The sequence below is a fragment of the Bos indicus x Bos taurus genome, chromosome 20 (genome assembly GCF_003369695.1).
Source record: "Bos indicus x Bos taurus breed Angus x Brahman F1 hybrid chromosome 20, Bos_hybrid_MaternalHap_v2.0, whole genome shotgun sequence".
In the NCBI taxonomy this organism is placed as follows: domain Eukaryota; kingdom Metazoa; phylum Chordata; class Mammalia; order Artiodactyla; family Bovidae; genus Bos; species Bos indicus x Bos taurus.
The window spans coordinates 36494594-36514461 of NC_040095.1; the positions used below are offsets into that span (position 1 = coordinate 36494594).

Here is a 19868-nt window from a genome sequence, read left to right on the forward strand (position 1 = left end):
GTTTGTGTGAGTGCTCAGTCATGTCTGACTCTTGTGACCTCATAGACTGCAGCCTGCTAGGCTCCTCTGTCCAAGGAATTTTCCAGGCAAGAATACTGGTATAACTCTGATGGAAGTGGCCTAGTTTAGAAACTTAGAAGTTTAGAGTCCTCAGATATAAACAAATGCGTATGTTTCTGGACCTTTAGTACCTGGCCTATTTCTCATGCTTAAGAATAAAAAAGAAAGGGAGAAGTTAGAACCCCAAAGCTATGTTCTACCCAATTTGTTAACATAAGAAATGTTCTATTTTAAAAGGCTGGTTCCTTACTTGGAGTATGCTGGAGAAACCCAGTACGGGTTGTCCTCGGCCGCCTTGGCATGCCGCAAAATGGCTTCCCGGGGATTGCTGTCGTCGGTTTTGTCCAAAGCGATGTTCTTCACAATGTATGAAGACAGAGTGCCTCCATGGGTTCCAACCCGGCCACCACGACCTGTTCCAAAGGGAAAAAAACAAATCAGGAACAGAGTGAGCATACAGTCTGGGCTTATCTGACAAGGCTGAAAATCCTTCACTGCTGGCTGCCCAGGCTACAGGTTCAGTGAATGACAGGGTAGGGTCAGGGGTTCAGATTGACCTGATTTTTGTCATTCCGCAAAGAATCAAGGTTTTAAGCATTCTGGGGCTTCTATAGCCTTTAGTTTGAAGCACACTTAAGAGTACTTGAGTATTGTCCTTTCTGCTTTCATTTAAGGTAATCACAACCAAAGTGGAACATCACCAAAGCTCAACTTCCCCATAGTATTTTAAAATATAGACATGTTTTTATTATGCTTTAGTTGCCAGTTTACACAATGACAGCAATGTAGGAAGAAATATAAATAGTTTGCCATGTATATGCCTTAAAAAATTCTTCAGGCATGAATACATGAAATTCAATTAATAAAAATAACCAATCATCATTAGATGCTATTTTAGTTTTAAACAAGAATATCTTAGGGCTTGCCATCTTCCAAGGACCTTGTAGGAAAGAAAACAAGGTGAATAGACTGATTGACTTATTTTAATAAGTCAATAATAGAATAATAGACTTATTTTACTATATGTAATGGCTCTCGACAGGAAGCTTCACCTGTTCAGGAATTTGTTCCCCACTGAATCCTCAACTGCTAGCCTGGTTCCCAGTACTCAAAAGACATATGACTTCTCAAGCAGGTTAAAGAGAAAAAAAAAAAGACAAAACACCACATGAAAAGTCAAGTAGCACTAAAAGATTAATTTTATTAGGCAGGAAATGATTGCCAGAGAATTTGTATGGCTAGCAACTATTATATTAGTAGCACTTAGAAGAAAAGAGCTCTTCAAGCTGATGTGGGAAGGGAATCTATAGGAAGAAATACATCCAGTTTGGGAGAAGTCAGAAGACAGAGAAGGTTATTTTCAGTGAACTGAATAGTTTAAATACAAAAGTATAGAAAGAGGTAAGTTCAATGGGCATTTGGGGGCAGGGATGAACCAACAGTCATATCAGAAGATTAGAGTAGGAGAGAGGTGAGGTGTAGAGCTCAAACACGGCTGAGAGTCAGACTGCAGAGAACTCTGAATCTCTGTGCATGCAACTGGACAGTGCACAGCTTCTGAAGATGTGGGGGCAGCAGCAATATGAAAACTACAGGAATTGGGAATAAAAGCTGTAAGATGAATGAAGGGAGTAGTGAGGAGAGAGCGTTGAGAGAGTACCTAGTTACAAGAGCTTTTTAATAATCCAGGCAAGAATATTATACAGGAACTCTGATTAGAGGACGATGGCAGAGAAAATGGGGAAAAAACTGAGACTGGTATATGAGATTTTTTTCAATGCTAAAGGGGCAGGCCAAAGAGATAGAGGTCCAGAAGTCAGGTTCAGATGAATTAACAAGTCATAAATGATATAAGCTTGTGAACCTAGAATAAATGGAGACTGTGCAGCTGATAACAGAGAAAGGGATTCTAGCAAAGGCGCGGCTGTATGATGGCCGATTCTGCCTTGCTTTCTTCTGGCCTTACTTTCTTAGAAACTCTAAGGATTTTTATTCATCTTCTAGGGAAATGGGTAGCTCTATTTTAATAACGCAGAACTAAATGATGGCCCCTTTCTGACTTTTGTGAACTCTAATCCAGCCTAAATTTCGGCCAAAGTATTCAATGTTGAATTTTAAGCCAGTATGGTGAGCAGTGATTTAAACACTGAGTTCCAAGGAGCCCCAGAGCTCCAGTGAGGTCCCCTAAAGGACTTGGAGACCAAGAAGAAATGGCTCTGGGCTTCCTCTCTGCTTCAGCACAGCAGCTCCATTTCCATCAGTTTTATGCACTGGGCTTCTGCATCAGTTCTTTAAGCAAAAAGTTCTGAGGCTTGAAGAAGGTGTTTGAAAAATCCTATTTAGTAAAAATCTCTGAAGACGGGTATCCAGGCCCAAAAGATCTTCCAAGTTCTGTCCTGATTACCCTACCCTGGCCCTCAATGACCCCCTCTGCAGGTCACTAGCTAGATCAGTCACCTGGGCCTGCGACAGGAGGCTCGGGTTTGTGAGACTTCAGGGGATCCAGTCTGTCCTTCTCCAGCTGTTTCCTTGTACTCCGTTGGCGAGGTTCGCGGAACATAGGCAAGGCATGAGCTAGGAGAAGTCACAGTTGAAAAATTTCATTATGATAATAACCCTTCCATCCAAAAACATAGCTAGAGCATGACTAAATGTAGATGAAATGGAAGTCATAATGACGGCCTTCATCTAATAATAAAAGACAGTCTTACTGCAACCAATTAGCCAATTTCGTTTGAGACCAGACACGTTGTTCACCTCTCCTGGCAACTAATGGCGCTCAGGAAATACTGTCAAATACCGTCACGGAAACACTGATGAGGCTCCCCATGAACCAGACTGTGGGCAGCAGTTAAACTTAACTTCTGTGGTTTTGACAAGAAACACTTAATGGGACTGCCGCTTACTTTTTTTCTTACAGGACCCAAATGTGAATAATGCCAACAGCTAGCTGTCAGCCTCGGTGTCCTCAGAGGCCTCATAAACACTGGAATCACTTCACACATTTCTGAAATGTGTGAACCTCTCAGGAATGGTTGACAACACTGAGCAACCAGAAGGGAGGGAAACTTATCCCACAGAAACTGGGATAGAGGCACAGAGGTGACTGAATCTCCTGATGTGGTGACTTAACAGGGACTTATTCCTTTTTCAATGTGGTCAACAAAAGAATAAAAATCAGAGAGTAACATCTGTCCAATTGCTCTTGGTTGTTCACTCAATGTCAGAATTAAGTTTCAGAATATAAAAGAAAATACAAATTTATAAGGGAAACTGTCATATTCTGGTGGAGAGGGGGAAGACTACTGGGGAAAGAATTAAGTATCTATTTATGACCACAAAAAGTACCAGAATAATGTCTTTGAATGTTTAGGTGAAAATTAAAACTTCTTTAAAAGAGAAAAGTGGGAGAGAATTAAAAGGATAATAAGGGTTTAAAGGAAATTTATGATGTGAATGACAGAAATGGCTGTAACACCTGAAAACCACTTCTAGTGCCTGCCATCCTTAATGCACACCGCCAGCTGGGCCAGGACCATGTCACTCACCAGTAACATGCCTGCCTTGAGTTAGGGGAGCTGAGAAACACAGCCACCCATCACTCTGCTGGGCAACATGACACAATAGTATTTTTAGGAGAGGGAAAAATAGCTTTTCACTTCAAACGACTGCAGGAATTTAAGTAGGCCACGTGTAATTACATGAGCTAGTCTGCTTCTGACACTGACTTTAACACTTCTACTCTTGCAAAAAAATGCCATGGGATCTTTTTACTCATCACCAACTCCAAGGGACTTGGTTTTATATAAGACCCACCCCCAGGGAGAAAACCCAGCAGTGCAGCGCCCCCTGGGCTTGAGACTGAGCCACCGAGCAAGTCCACAGGACACCTGCTAATGGCAATTGCTACTGCATCTGAGATCTTTCTAGCCGCTACCCTTGGCAGGTCTGAGACTGTGACTCTGGGAAACGAAAATCTATCAGATTAACAAAGTTGTGTGACAAAGCTGAGACGCTGCTCTGTCCTGATAAGATTTCTGATTGTACCTCAGGTAGTTCATTTTATATCTGAAGGTCTCTGGATCAATCTGTCACAGGGTCACAGAATTTAGGCTCTTCCTTTTGGGGTTGAAAGTTACATGAAGTAACCCTGTCTCTGGGATGAGTCACAGAAGATGAAGGAGTTTGCGATTACATGACTCCCATCCTAAACACATGAATAGGGTATTTTTTAATATATGCCTGAACTTGGAGGGCTTTTTCTGTCTCTAAAGCCATGAGATCAACAGCACACTAGAACAGAAGACAGATGCATGACAGAGAGACCATGCTAACAACTTACGGGTGATGATGTAGTCCTGGGTTAGAGTCTCTGCTTGCTTCGCCTTCCGCTGGGTTTTAACTACACATAATTTCGCTCCCCTGAGAGGAGTTAAAGCAAATTATTTCCTTTATTTGGTCTTAGAAACAGAAAGTCGATGTCAAAAGCATTAGACACTTTTCAGGAACACACTCTGTACACACCAACTCACCAAGTCCTTGGCTTTCTAAGGACTGGCCACAGATGGAGCCCTTGGTGATAACAGATTAAACATATGGGAAGGCAAGTCTGTGCATCAGTGGTTACTACTGTGTGAGAGGGTTAGAAAGGTAACCGGAAAACAAAAGGCTAGTTTAAAAATCTATAGAAATAACCTAAAATTAAGATCTTAAAGAGATATTAACATTAATCAACCTTTTCACCCTAAAGGTCACAGGGTTCAAATTTTAGTTTATGGCTCAGATGAAAGCAACCTGGGTGGTCTACAGCCCAAGTGGCATTTGTCCACATCTCAAATACAAGAGTACAAGTGTCTGGATCCAAGTCAGCTTGGCAGGACTGCCAAGGGGCTACAGCCCAAGAATGTGTGGGATTAACCAAAAGTGTGCTTAGAATGTTTCACTCTCCTTAGCAATAATGAGTATCCCTTTCAGGAGAGACAAATACAAATAAGTAAATTTTTAAAAAGAGTCCAAAGATAGTGCCTTCTAAAGGGTGCTATCAAATGGGGCTCATCATTTTCTCAAGTAAAATGGCCCCCTTCCTTTCATCCTACTTACATTAGTATTTTAAATTTCTTTATTAAATAACAAAAAAATCCTATTTGTTCTTAAAGACCACAATATATAATTTTATTTTATAGGGCAAAGATTCCAATTTCAGAAAATTCTGAAGGAAATAGGACTGTCTGCTTCTATTCCGAGCCAAACTATAGTCAATAAATATTCACTAATAGAGGACAGGCTTCCTTTCCCCCCAGAAGACTGTGGGACCTCACAACAGGTTTATGGGGGACCCCAGTAAATTTAGCATGTGGAATTTTGTAATAGATATTCTAAAGAAACAGCTAATCACTTACTGTATCTTAATAGAGAGAAACAGAGCATCTCTTTTGGACGGTGACACGTTTACCTTTGTGCCCGAGGAAAAGAGAAATAACTGAGGGACTGACTGAGCCTCCAGTGAGTTTTTTAGGTCCTTGAAACACACTGGTATGCTTAAATTTGACAATTGGGCAGATGTGGGGTAGAAGGGGAAACTGTCTGTGCTGTCCTCTGCTGGCAGAGAACAACTCCACCAAACATCCAAATGGTACCTGAGAAAAGCCCAAACAGAAAGGGAACAAAACAGACAAGCCGGTTCCATTTCCTGTGAGTGGTTCGTTCCCTGCTCTGTTAATCCCTTACATGCATCACTACTAATGCCACTGTCCAGGGTGGTATGCAGAGTGGGCAGGCCTTCCCCCCGTCTTTGCACTCAACATTTCAGCTAAAGAACTGCAAATCCCCAGGAAACTTTCACTTTGAATTCTGTATGGATCAAGGAGCTATCTAAATCCTCTTTAAAGCACAATATGAGGAGTTTGAGGCTTTGCTCTGGGCCAGCTGCATTTTCTAAAAGGGTGGATCCCCATCAAAGAAGGAAATAAATAAAAGCAGGGGTGAAAAAAAAGCCCTCCCCCCAGTTGTTGTCATCCATCTCAAACAGGCAACACTTATGAAATACCTCTGACTCTTGTTGGGGTCATAGTAGACTTTAGCCAACCCGTTTCCAGTCCCCACCATGATCTGGTTCAGCTTTGGGTGCCACAGGCAGCGGACAACACTCTAAAAAGGAAAAGACATGGGAATCATCTAAATGGGGCACAAATAAAAGGGAAAGAAAACTCTGCTGGTACTTGGATGGCTAGTTTACTAAACTGAATGTCACCCTGATGATGACTTGTAGCTTTTAGGGCATTTTCTTCCAAACCACTGAGTTCTGTTCTATCACATATTATCTCTGTGACACTCTATAAAAATATAAAAAATACCCCCTTCCTGCCTTGTCTCCTCTCCTGTTCTGATAGCATCAAAACCACGAAGCTGGGCCTTCCCAGCTCTGCTGTCATGTGAGGCTGGCATCTTGGAATGCTGAACCCACATAACTTGGTTCATTTTACCAATGAAGCAGATTTAGATCTCAGCGATTCATGCTTTTATGCACACAGTATGCCCCTCTGGACAGCATATTGAGGCCAGGTGGTTACTATTTTTAGTTTAACAGAGATCCAAATCTCATAAAGCTTTCTCAGGAACAACACACATTTGTGAACTATGAATAATATCTCCCTATCTGTGAGATTAACCAGCAGGACAATAGCAGAAGTAAAACAGAGATATGGAATATAAAGATGTGATGTTAACCTGAACAAAAAGCAGGTTAGGAGAAGGTTCACTGGAAGAAGCTATGATCCTGTGAATCATTACTGGTGAGGAAAATAAGTGCTGTTTTGGGGTCAGAAAGAACTGCAAGTTCCCAGTGAGAACTACAACCTGTTTTTAATTTTTGCTGAAATAAGAGGGCAGAGGTGGAAGAGATGGCAGGGATAGAATTAAGGTGGGGGAAGGAGGCTAAGGTTGGTAGGCAGAAATACCATATGTTGGGTTCTGCAGATGTCACTCTCACTCTGATAGAACAAGAAATGAGTGGAAACATTAATTCAGTGATTATTAGGAATCTCTCATGTGCCAAGCAACGTACAAGGACTAATAGGAAAGGGTACAATTAGATATTGCCATCTTACGTTCTAATATTAAAATGTAAATCATGGAATTTCTGTCTTCTAAATCTACCTTGGGCTGAATTTTTTTTTGGGGGGGGGGCTACTTCTCCCCAACCATCTAGTTCTTTTGTTAAGATAGAATATCTGGTAATTTTTGCAATCCCTTTTTTTTTTTTTTGCTTTTTAATTTAAATTTATTTATTTTAATTAGAGGCTAATTATTTTACAATATCATATTGGTTTTGCCATACATCAACATGAATCTGCCACGGGTGTACATGTGTTCCCAATCCTGAACCTCCCTCCCACCTCCCTCCCCATATCATCCCTCTAGACTTTTATTTTATTTTTTTGTTGACATGTGTGGTTTTTATTTTTTTTCTTCCAGTTTTATTGAGATATAATTGACATATAGCACTGTGTAAGTTTAAGGTATAATGATCTGACTTATATCATGAAATGATTATGACAATAAGTTTACTGAACATTCATCTCATATAGATATAAAATTAAACAAATAGAAAAAAAATTATTGTCTTGTGATGAGAACTCTTAAGATACACTGTCTTAACAGCTGTCACATGACATACAGCAATGTTAATTATATTTATCATGTTATTAAGTTTGATTTGATTTAAAAAAATAAAACAGAGATCAACTATATGCTCAAAATACCAGGGGATTGTCTGATGCAATCCCTTTTGATAGAAATTCTGGGTTCCTCTTGACTGGTTAAAAAAAAAAAATGCACGTAGTTAAATGGCTACAAAGCCCACTCTGAGATTCCTGAGAAACTAAGGAAGAAATGGAAGATATGTAAAAGTGTCTGCAGAACTTCTAATTCACGTCTGACAATATTCCAGAATAGTGGTTCCAGCACTGCTGAACAGGGTTGAGAAAATCAAACCAAGTGGCTGTGTTTATCCTATCATCAGGGGGAAAATTAAGTTAAACAGGCAGGTTTGTACAATTTTAAGTTTTCGTCCCACGATTTTTTTTAAACCTATAGTATCTGCTACTCAATGCCTACTAGCAAGTGCTAAAAGATGATAAAACATATACAATGGTGAGTGAATATTAATAGAAAAACTTGAAAATAGTAAATCATATTTTTCAGTAAAATGTGAAAGCAGTAAATCAAAGTTTACCAACTAGGGGGTGAGGTTACTGTCACCTTTGTGCGTGTGCTCATGAGACTTACTTTACATGCATGTGTAGAAAAAGTCACACTTTTCTCCTAACAAAACTGCCTTGTTGGTAAGATGGAATTAAGCTTATCAATAGTTCATGGTCTGCAAAGCACAGCCTGACTACAAGGTGCCCCGTCACTGAGACTAATGTGAGAACCATGCCTAGACCACTGGAAATCTCTAGACGATGAAGGTCAGGTATGTGGAAACTTGAAAAGAGTCACAAACAACTTCACATCAAAGCTAGAATAAGCTCATCCAAGCCAATACTCATCTCCTTCAAGTCCTGGCTTAACTGTCATCACTATTCAGACCACCCTATTTGAAACTGCACCACACAACTCCCCTTATTTTCCTTGCTTTCATAGCATGTGTCACCTTTTAACATAATATACAACTTACTGTTAATCATGCTTCTAACATAATAAATAACGTACTGTTAATTATGCTTATTGTCTGGGCTTCCCAGGTGGCACTAGTGTAAAGAACCTGTCAATGCAGGAGACCCAAGAGATATGGGTTCGATCCCTTGGTCGGGAAGATCCACTGAAGGAGGGCACAGCAACCCACTCCAGCACTCTTGCCTGGGGAACCCCACAGAGAAGAGGAGCCTGGCAGGCTATGGTCCCTGGGGTCGCACAGGGTCAGACACACTGAAGAGACTAAGCATGCACACACACACACGCTTACTGTCTGCCTCCCCTACTAGAATAAATGTTCTACACAGGCTGCTCTTGGTCTGTTTTGTGTGGCCAAGGATCTCAAGTGCCTAGATTAGTGTCTGATACTTAATAAATATTTGCTGCAGGAACAAATTAAAAGTTACAACTCATCCAGCCTCAATAGATTGCTTTGCTAGGTGGGGTTGGAGACAGACAATTTTCAAGTTAAAATCATTACTGCCTATGAGAAATAATTTGATTCCTCCAGATTTTTATTACACTCAAGTATCATACAAACACAGAGGGTTAGTTCCCTCCCAATGTGGGCCAGAAAAGAAGGATGAACAAGAGCCAGAGGGGCAAGGGAAGACACTGAGAGGAGCTCTCAAGGGTCTTCAGAAATCTCAGCTGCCCACAATTGGAACCAGGACAATTTTAAGGACATAGTACTAAAGTTATTTCCCTTCCTTGGTTCTCTAGAGGTCTGGCTAAGCAGTCTAAGATTACTGGTTCTCAAATATGTTGTCAAGCGAGCAGGGTACAGAATTGGAAAAGATCCACAACGTAGGCCTGATAAATTCCAAGACACCAGCCAAACAGGCAGTTTCCAGGGGCAGCAGGTTACTGTTACCCTCTCCGTCTACGCTGAGGGTTTAAATGTTAGAGAGAGGCAATGGCCGGGCCAACAGACCAACGTCTGACTGCTTTCCAGGGAGTCCAAGGTCAGGGCACTGCACCTCTATTCCCGCTCACAGTCTTTCCCTCCTACGCCCTCACACACACGTGACTGGGCAGCACAAGCTCTCATGGAGAAGCTCGTTTACCCTCCTTTTTACACGGAAGGAAGGAGAAGGCAAGTGAGCCCCCTGGAACTAAACAGTCATTCCGGAGCACCATCCACTGCGGTGGCGAGTCACCAAGCATCCGATGAGGGCGCTGGGAGCAGTCTGAGTTAGGCAAAAGATACTTAAGGCTCAATTACCCTAAGACTGGTTATTAATCAAACACTACCCGGATTCCAAAACATGGAATGAAGAAACAGAATTCAAAGTCAAAGGTGGGTGGGCTTTTTTTTTGTTTATTAATATTTATTGTGTGTGTTTAGCTAACCTTCATAAACTTTGCAGCTAATGCGGCTCCACACTTTGTCCTGTCAAGGAAATGCATCTTATAGCAGAGAGAGCTGGCCATCTGCCAAACCAAACAATTGCTGAGACGGCGGTGGCGGCAGCAGCAGCGAGGATGGGGAGCAAGCAGAGCTCCCCGCTGCTAACTTGTCAAACACACACATACTGGGTTTTACATAACAACAATGGGACACGTGCCTGCTAGAAGCCCAAGGAGCTATCACAAGACAAATGAGCTACAGCTACTTAAAAAGAGTGCATTCACTTCATCCACCATCCACAAAGTCAGCCTCCATCCTCTGTTCTTGAAGAGGTACTTCTGCGGCTGGGGGCTTGCCACATTCAGATGGACAGATTTACTGAGTGAGACAGCGAAGGGAGGGCAGAGAACACATCTGAATTAAAGGACCAGAGGGAACCATCATGACAGGAGATCTACACGGAGCAAAGAGAAAGCACTGAACTGCCAAGAACTAGATTCTGAAGTTAGTCTGCACATTTCAAATATAATGATTTGCTTTATTAAATTGATAAAGGATTTTATTCTTACACTGATCCACTTCATCTTACTAAAGCATTGTGGAAACACCACTGGCTTCCCCGAGCTGCTTAAACTGAACTCCATGTCACCATAAAATTAAGTTTAGCTTTTTGAACCAAAAGCTACTGTCATTTTAGATAATTTGGCAGTGCAGAGGAACCACAGTCTGCCCCCAAAGTACTCAGCTCTAGCAGCAGCCAGAGAGAGACAGTAACTGGTGCTAGAGACCGTAAGCAAGATGACAAGGCAGTAACCAGACTTTAAAGTGCTCAACACAGAGAGCTTTCTTCTCTGCAGAGACCAAAGAAAAGAGAGGGGGTGGAGCAGAGAAGAAGAAAACACTGTGTACAAAAAGCAGTGTCAAGATTCCAAAACAGGAACTTTGGAATTACCCCTCTGCAAAAGTAAGAAAGCCATAAAAACCCCAAATAATTTATTGCTGTGGTTTTTTGGTTTACTTGATGTGATGGAAGCAAACAAGGAGAAGAGGAAGAAATCAATGAGAGAAATGAATTTGTATTTTAGGACATGGGAGGAAAGGAACTATTGGGTTATCTGTAACTTTATGTTATAAAAGTAGCTGACTCCTCACAACACTACAAAACTAATGAGCTCACCTTGATTTCACAAGAAGAAGAAATTGAGGCTTGCAAGAGGAGGGGTAACATTCTCAAGGTCACAGAAAACTTGTACACAGAGGAGCTGGGATGCTCAGGGAGGTTTTCCCGACTCCCATGGTCATTCCTTTATACCTCCTAATTATGCAAAGCTCTGTTTCAGAAGATGGGAATGAACAGTCACTGCAGACTTTAAATCATCTCCAAACCTACCTAACCCAGAAGAAGTCCTAGCAAGTTTATACTAAAAAGCAGATGATATCACTAAAATCATAAAAGAAAAAGCCAGCTACTGCCCAGTTCACAAATGTTACTATAAAAGAAATCGATGCCTGCAGAACATCTCAGGCGTCAGTAATGCACATATCCAAACACCGCCCTCATTTGACTTCACATGCTAAAAGAAGCCCAGCACCCTTCCTAATTTTATATCTTAAACATGATTATGATGAAACACCCTTTCCTGATCCTTCCCAGCTGCTGCCCCACACTGTAAAAGAAACTCCATCTGGTTTTTTCATGTTTGGTTTTTGTCATATAGTACAAGAATGGATAAGCTAACTCAGAGATTCCTTGGGAGAAGTATTTTCCAAAATTTTCAAAGGTAAGAGCCTCACACATTTCTGTGAAGGAGACTGTCACACAGTTTTGCACATGTGTGTAGAGGCAGTCTCATGGCCGTGCACACCCTCAGGACTGCCCAGGACTGCCCAATACATCTGAAAGGCCATGTATATGCTGATGCCCAAGTTTAAGAACACAGATGGAGATGTGAGTCCACAATGAAGAAAAGGAAGGCAGATGAAAATGCAAAGGTACTGGTGAAAACATTTTCTTTGGATTTGCACAAACCCAAGCTTCATTTCAGAGAAAGGAAAATTGCTTTCCACATTAAAATACTGAACCAGGTAGGTAGAAGCGTCAGGCAGGAAAGCTTTAAACTCTTCCAGGTTATTTGTCTTGTCCTCCCAAAGCCTTGCTTTTCCCAAACTTGGATTATTCTGCAGTATGCTTGGGCCATAGGGCTTAGTTCCACTCCTTTCAAGTTCAGGAAGCAAACCTGCTGAGTAAACCTTTGTCTACAATAAATAAGACTCCTCAACACCCACCTGATCTTCACGGAGACACCCCTCGAACAAAAATGATTAAAGACATTTTCTCTGCTCTTCTAAGTGAGCATGTGCCTATCCATTTTTTCCCCTCCACATTAATCCAACTCTAAGGAAGTTCCATCAGAGGGCCAGGCAGGTAGCAATTGTCACTCTTTGCTGGAAATCTTCTTAATCTCCCTTCTTCCCTGCCCCAAACAATTCTCTCTCTGATAAACCAGACAGAAGCCCAATGGTGAAAAGACAAAATGTTGTGGCACTTTTATAAATGTAGGGGTTGTTGAAAACAAGCAAACAAGGAAAAGCGTTGCTCTACACCTGCCATAAATATCTGGCACAGATGCACAGATTATGCTTTTTGAAAAGAAAGTGAAAATGTCAGTAGCTCAGTTGTGTCTGACTCTTTGTGACCCCATGGACTGCAGCCAGCCTCCTCTGTCCATGGAATTCTCTAGGCAAGAATACTGGAGTGGGTTGCCATTTCCTTCTCCAGGGGATCTTCCCAGGGATCAAACCCGGGTTGCCTGCATTGCAGGGAGATTCTTTACCATCTGAGCCACCAGGGAAGCCCTGGTGAAAACTTTTTGAAAACTGGCATCTAATTATCAAATTAAGTCCTATAAAACTCATGGAAAATGCATTTATTAAAGTCAGTTTATTTACAGACTCTGCTCTAAAATTAAGGTAACTGTTAGAGCAGTAAAAATCTGGAACCTGGTAATTGTCCTTGGCACAAAATGAATCACATCTGTAGCTGATAATAAATTCGCCTAAAGAATTTCATCACGAGAAAAAGTTCTCAGAGAAAATGGAAGGTCTCTTGGGTAAGAAAATTAAATACAATCTTCTTCATCTAATTCAAAACACTAAATGTCAGTTTGCTCCAGTCTGCTATTTGAGAAGAACTTACAAAGGCAGGAAAAAAAAAAAAGCACAAATAATAACTGAAGAAATCTGATAATTATTTTGATTAATGACAGTCTGGGAGCAGGAAACAAATAGGTGGAGGGAAGTTAGAGTCCCCAGGGTGAGTGACACCAGCGGTGGGTCAAGGCAAACACCCACCTAGAAGCAGCACTTACTGCAGGCGCATTCCCAAAATTCTCACAGAACTCCCTACTGGTGGGCACAGGACGGATCAAGTGTGCCAAGATATGGAGTCCTGGGCGGTTGTGAGGGGCCTAGAGCACTACAGCTTCAGGCAAGTCAGCACCAGCAAAGAGTGGGTCTGTCTGTAATATCACACAGTATCCTCTGTTATGAGCACCAGGCTGTGAAAAAGCTTGGGAAGCACTGCCTAAGGCCATCTCTCTCGATCTAATCTACACAGACCCAGACCACTCTACCCTTCTTCATGTGTCAATAGTTTGAGATGGGCATAAAGATAATAAGGATAAATCTTTTCTTTATGTAAATAAACAAAGCACAAATGGATAAAGCTTTAAGTCCCTAACTACTAGACAGAAGATATATATGATCAGATCTTAGAAATCATCAAGCATGTAAAACCAAAAACCTGTAGGAGAACCTGAGTCTTCAGAGATGAACTAACTATACAGGATATGTAAAGCACTATTTGTTTTAATATAGTATAGGTAAATAAGTGTTACACAGTATACTCTTTTATTGAGCCCTTTGGTGGTGGTGGGGGGGGTCTCAAAACCCTCATCATACAAGATGATCTAGCACTCCAGAAAAGGGGAAAACACTATCCTGGGACTCTGAGTTAATTATAGAACTCTTTGTTTCCCACACTAATATAAATTGTGAAAGTCTGGCCAGAATTCTGATAGAACAGCTGGAAAACTTGTTACCAAAGAGCACTCATCAAATTCTGATTGGGAGAGGGAAGTCTGCCATAGAAAATCCTACAAGACACAAAGTCCTCTCCTTGGTCTTCTCTCAGTGGGGTGTGGTGTGGTGCTGGAGTTGGACAACAGAGCACTGTCGTTACTGGATTATATGTTTATACATTTTATAAAGAATAGTGTGTCGTTTTGAACATTGACAAAATTGACCTATCTACAAAATCAACCTCTCTCTTTTTTTGACATTTTATGGAGTCCAGTATGTTTCTCCTTCAGGGTTGTGTTATCTATTAGGTGAGTCTTCATCCGGGTTTGTCATTTATGGCAATCCCATCTATACAAGGAAGTATATAGATCTGCTTAAATGCCAATTATATAAAACACCAAACTCTTGTGTAGAGATGGAAAATAAAAAGTTTCTAATTAATCAAAAGGGAAATACCGAATACTTCTCTTATTTTGAAGGATTATAAATAGAAGTAAAACAGTACACAAACATTTCCTTGAGACTACTGACACCAAGTAAGTAGAAGATGCCTTTTAATACAATATGTTGCAGAGTTGAATGACACTAGAAAATGAATAAACTATTAAACTGAACAAGACCTTCTTTGACGCCTCATTCTTCAGTGATTTATGAAGCCTGAAGGAGGATCTGATAGGCTCTTCATGAGATCAGACCCATCAATCTTAAAGGAAATCAGTCCTGAGTATTCATTGAAGGACTGATGCTGAAGTTGAAGCTCCAGTACTTTGGCCACCTGATGCGAAGAACTGACTCCTTAGAAAAGACCCTGATGCTGGTAAAGATGAAAGGCAGGAGGAGAAGGGGATGACAGAGGATGAGATGGTTGGATGGCATCACCGACTCGATGGACTAGAGTTTGAGCAAGCTCCAGGAGTTGGTGTTGGACAGGGTAGCCTGGCATGCTATAGTCCACGGGGTCACAAAGAGTCGGACACGACTGAGCAACTGAACTGAACTGAAATGAGATCATTGTCAAATAGATAACTATAGGAAAAGACAACTCACTATAGGCTTTGAAACTGGATTCCTACAGTAAACATTATTTCAAAGAAGAGAATGTTGAATAGAAAATCTAAATAACTGCTCCTGAACTAAGAGTCTATTGGTTAAATTTATTAACTGTTCTTTGAAAAGAGACTGGAAATAAGAACAGAAATGAGGTGATAAGCATATCAGAATTTGTCTTCTCTTCTAAGGAAGAATAATGACTGGACTTTTGATAAAATACAGTGACAAATTCCAACAAATAATTTTTACTTCAAAGCAGAGTGTGTTCTACAAAATAGACCCAGGAAACAGATCATACTCATTAACAGTATAACAACTAAAACAAATATTCATTAGAGTTTTAGATTACCAGTATTTTAAGCATCCACAGTAAATGTGCTTCCTCTACTGAACTCAAAACATAGCTATTTTTAGTAAGTCTGAAAAAGGATCATCTCAAGTTTTAAAGAAGCAGACAAAATCTGTACTTCTTTCATTGAATCTAAAAGAAAACATATTTATGTTCTAAAATTTCAAATTAATTAGAAAAAACTATTAACAAAAAACAAAAGGAAGAGAAGCTGGCATGGAATAGGCTATGATAGTAAGTCCCAATAAGAATATACTAAAATAAAATATAATAAAAGGTAAAGCAAAATTAACAAATACATGTTCACCAAACACCTACTATGTGCCACTGTTCTAACCCTTTGGAATATAATGTTCTGCCTGATCACATGGCACCAAGGAGCCCCTGTACTCCAATTTGCTCACTGGAGAATCTAGAAATGGTTGAGAAAAGCGTATCAAAGGTAAAACAGAAGTGTTGAGAAAATACAACTCACAAGAAAATGTTAAAATAACAATATCAACTGAGTTTGGTTCACTTAGACAAGAGAAGACAGAACAGTAACTTTATAATCTTCAAGGAAACACAGGATGTTGACCAGCTGTTCTCCAATTCCTTAAGGACCAGAGTAAAGGATGTGGGCTCTAAGCATGAGAATGTAGGCTAAAAGTAAAGGGGAAAAAAAGAGCTGATGGTAATAAGAGTTTTTATAAACAGAAATGAACTCTTCAGGGAGGTTGTAAAATCTTCTGTTAAAAGTCTAATTTTCATTTAAGAGAGCTGAGTCGTAGTTCTCAGGTAGGCAAGAAGATGGGCTCTGGACAACAATATTGAGACACTAAGTGAAAAGAATCTGCCTGCAATGCAGGAGACCCTGGTTTGATTCCTGGGTCAGGAAGATCCTATGGAGAGGGGATAGGCCACCCACTCCAGTATTCATGGGCTTCCCTGGTGGCTCAGATGGTAAAGAATCTACCTGCAATGTGGGAGACCTGGTTTGATCCCTGGATTGGGAAGATCTCCTGGAGGAAGGCATTGCAACCTACTCCAGTATTCTTGCCTGGAGAATCCCCATGGACAGAAGAGCCTGGCAGGCTACAGTCCAGGGTGTCACAAAGACTTGGACACAACTGAGTAACTAAGCACAAAGCAAAGTCACAACATGCCTGATGCCCCAGCTAATGAAGCAAAAGCCAGCAGCTTTGCCTGTGGCAGTTACATGAAGGGAACTTATCACCAGCATAGGAGAGGGGACTTGCACTAGGACCAAAGAGATTAATTTATTTCCTATAATATGAATGTCCCTGCAAATGTGCGGTGATGTTAGACAATTCCTCCTAGGCACATCTGCTGCAATTTGTACTATTTAATTATTTAAACACTATTTAAACACTGTATTTCATACAGTGCTTTCCATCATTGTTTAATAAAAAAAATTTCCTGGTGCTGGGTGAAATAGAGGGATCACATTCCACTCAGTCTCTCTCTTTGAATGCAGTTATAAAACCCAGATTTGAGGATTTTGAAAAGTAAATAGGAGTAGGTGGACTGGGAAATTAGTCCAGAACTCAAACTACCACTGAAGCAGCATCTAGTTTACTATTTCCCCCAACTCTGGTACTTCACTCTACCTCCTGGCCCCCTAAAAAAAATGTGATGAACAAAATATCAAAATTTTAAATTAAGACAGCCTCAGTTCAACTTACTTTTCCTTTTGTTTCACTCAATATGGCTTGACATAGCACTGTTACTGTTTCCATTTTTACTTAGAATATTGGAATTTTACTCATCATGATTTTTTTGCATTAATTTTATTTTTTATGTTACATTAAAATGCTAATTTTTTTTGATTACTGAGTTTTTTGATACCTTCTTCTATTTTGTGCTTGAGTCTGACTCTAGTCCTGGCCCTGCCTCAACCCATAGCACATTCTATAACACAAAAATTAGCTCAAAATAAACCACACACCCAAAAAGAACCACAGTAAACCATAAAACTTTTACAAGAAAACACAGAGGAAAATCTGCATGAGCTGGGGTCAGTCAAGGAGTTCCTAGCTATGACAGCAAAACTACATTCTATAAAAGAAGAAAAACTGATAATTTAGACTTTATCAAAATTAATTTCCTTTGAGGGACTCTATTAAGACAAAACAAGCAACAGACCAGGAGAAAATATCCCAAGAACTTGGTATCTAGAATATATAAAAGACTCTCAAAATTAAAAATAAGAAACAAACCTGATTTAAAACTGGGCAAAAGACTTGAACAGGCACTTCACCCAGGATGACATAATCATAGAAAACGAACACATGAAGATATTCAAGTCTCCCACGTTGCAGGCGGATTCTTTACCGACTGAGCCACCAGTCCATGAATGCTGGAGTGGGTAGCCTATCCTTTCTTCAGGGGATCTTCCCGACCCAGGAATTGAACCAGGGTCTCCTGCATTGCAGGCAGATTCTTTACCAGCTGAGCTACCAGGGAAGCCCTCACTGGTCATTAGGAAAACACAAATTATAACTATGATGAGAAAGCATTTCAAATACCTGTTTGAATGTATAAGATAAAAATGTTACAATACAATGTTGGTGAGGATGCAGAGCAAGTAAAAAACACATATATGATTGGTGGGAATCCAAAATAATATTGCTTATCTGAAGATGGCTTGGAAGTTTCTTATAAAAATAAATATACATTCATCATATGACCCAGCAAGCCTATTAGGTATTTGCCCTGGAGAAATGAAAAATTATGTTCACACATGAATGACTGTTATTGTTGTGGTTTAGTTGTTAAGTCATGTCCAACTCTTTTGCAACCCCATGGACTTGCAAGTCTTCCAGGTTTCTCTGTCCATGGGATTTCCCAGGCAAGAATACTCGAGTGGGTTGTCATTTCCTTCTCCAGGAGATCTTCCTGACCTAGGGATCTAACCGGTGTCTCCTGCATTACAGGCAGATTTTTTAGGGCTGAGCCACCAGGGAAGCCCACAAACGAATGCTTATAACAGCTCTATCCAAAATCTCCCCAAATTAAAAATAATCAAATGTCCTTTAACAGATAAACAAACTGTGCTATATTCATACAGTGGAATACCACCTAGCAATAAAATGTTAACAAGTCAGTGATACGCACAACTGACCTAGGTGAATCTCAAAGGATGCAGCTGAAAGAAGTTGATCTAAAAAGGTTACACACACTATGAGTCCATGTACATGACATTCTTGAAAAGTCAACACTAAAGGGATAAAGAACAGACCAATGAATACCAGGGATAAGGAGCTGAGAGTGGGAGGGGGTGTGAGTGTGCCTGCAGAGGGATGGCACAAAGGAGTGTTTGGGGAGACGGAACTGTTCTGTATCCTGATTGTACTGCTGTGACTACAGGACCCTATAGAGGCCAAAAATCACTTTAAAAATAATAATCAGTACTACTAAACTTGTTCCTTTCATTTTCCTTATGTAAAACATTTTAAGATTTGATAAGGTAGATATTGGGCTTCCCTAGTGGCTCAGCAAGTAAAGAATCCACCTGCAATGCAGGAGACTCAGGTTCAATCCCTGGGTCGGGAAGTTGCCCTGGAGTAGAAAATGGCAACCCACTCCAGTATTCTTGCCTGGAAAATTCCAAGGAGAGACAGCCTGGTGGACTACAGTCCGTCGCAAATAAGCAGACATGACTGAGCGACTAAACCACCACCACCGCTAAGGTAGACATTAACAGTTAAACCGCCATGAAATTGGTGATTTCTTTCCTTTCTACTCTCATATGCCTACAGATGAATGGTGATTTCTTTCCTTTCTACTCTCATATGCCTACAGATGAACACTCAGCTGCACTCTTTAAATCCTGAGAACTGCTGTGCTGGAACATCCATAGCATAATACTGTTAGGTGCAATGAGAAGTAATTTAATCACACCTTACAGACAGCACAGTGTCCTGTACACTGTGAGTTAACTTAGCAGGAGATTCCAGCTGAGTTTCAGTCACTGTTTAAATTGAACTCTGGTTTGTATGCTGCCTCCTTCAGGAAATTTCAAGAAAGGGTTTAGTAAGTCAAATCACAAAAGAAGTAAAATCGCAGTGTTGTTTTTCCATTCTAGCCCAATGGCATCTCTTTTCATCGCTAATTAAAGTGGCCCTGACTGATCACTGTGCTTTACCATAAAGCACTACCACAGTTACCAGGCTGGAAGTTAGCTCAGGACCCGGGAAAAAGGCAGTACTAGAAAAAGAACCATGTAATTGCTGTGCTGGCAAACCGACACTGAAACTCCATCATCCTCTATTTACTCCTGGG

General features: G+C 40.6%; 1 protein-coding gene across 1 annotated transcript in view; it reads right to left on the minus strand.

Annotated features, from left to right (window-relative positions):
* The window catches only part of WDR70 (WD repeat domain 70), a 278538-nt gene that overhangs the window by 15728 nt on the left and 242942 nt on the right, over positions 1-19868 (minus strand). Inside the window, exons 14-17 of the mRNA XM_027520068.1 lie at positions 6107-6207; positions 4403-4482; positions 2518-2634; positions 311-473 (exon numbers count right to left, since the gene is read on the minus strand). Of these exons, the coding sequence (XP_027375869.1) occupies positions 311-473; positions 2518-2634; positions 4403-4482; positions 6107-6207 (461 nt within the window). The remainder of the gene's footprint in view (positions 1-310; positions 474-2517; positions 2635-4402; positions 4483-6106; positions 6208-19868) is intronic.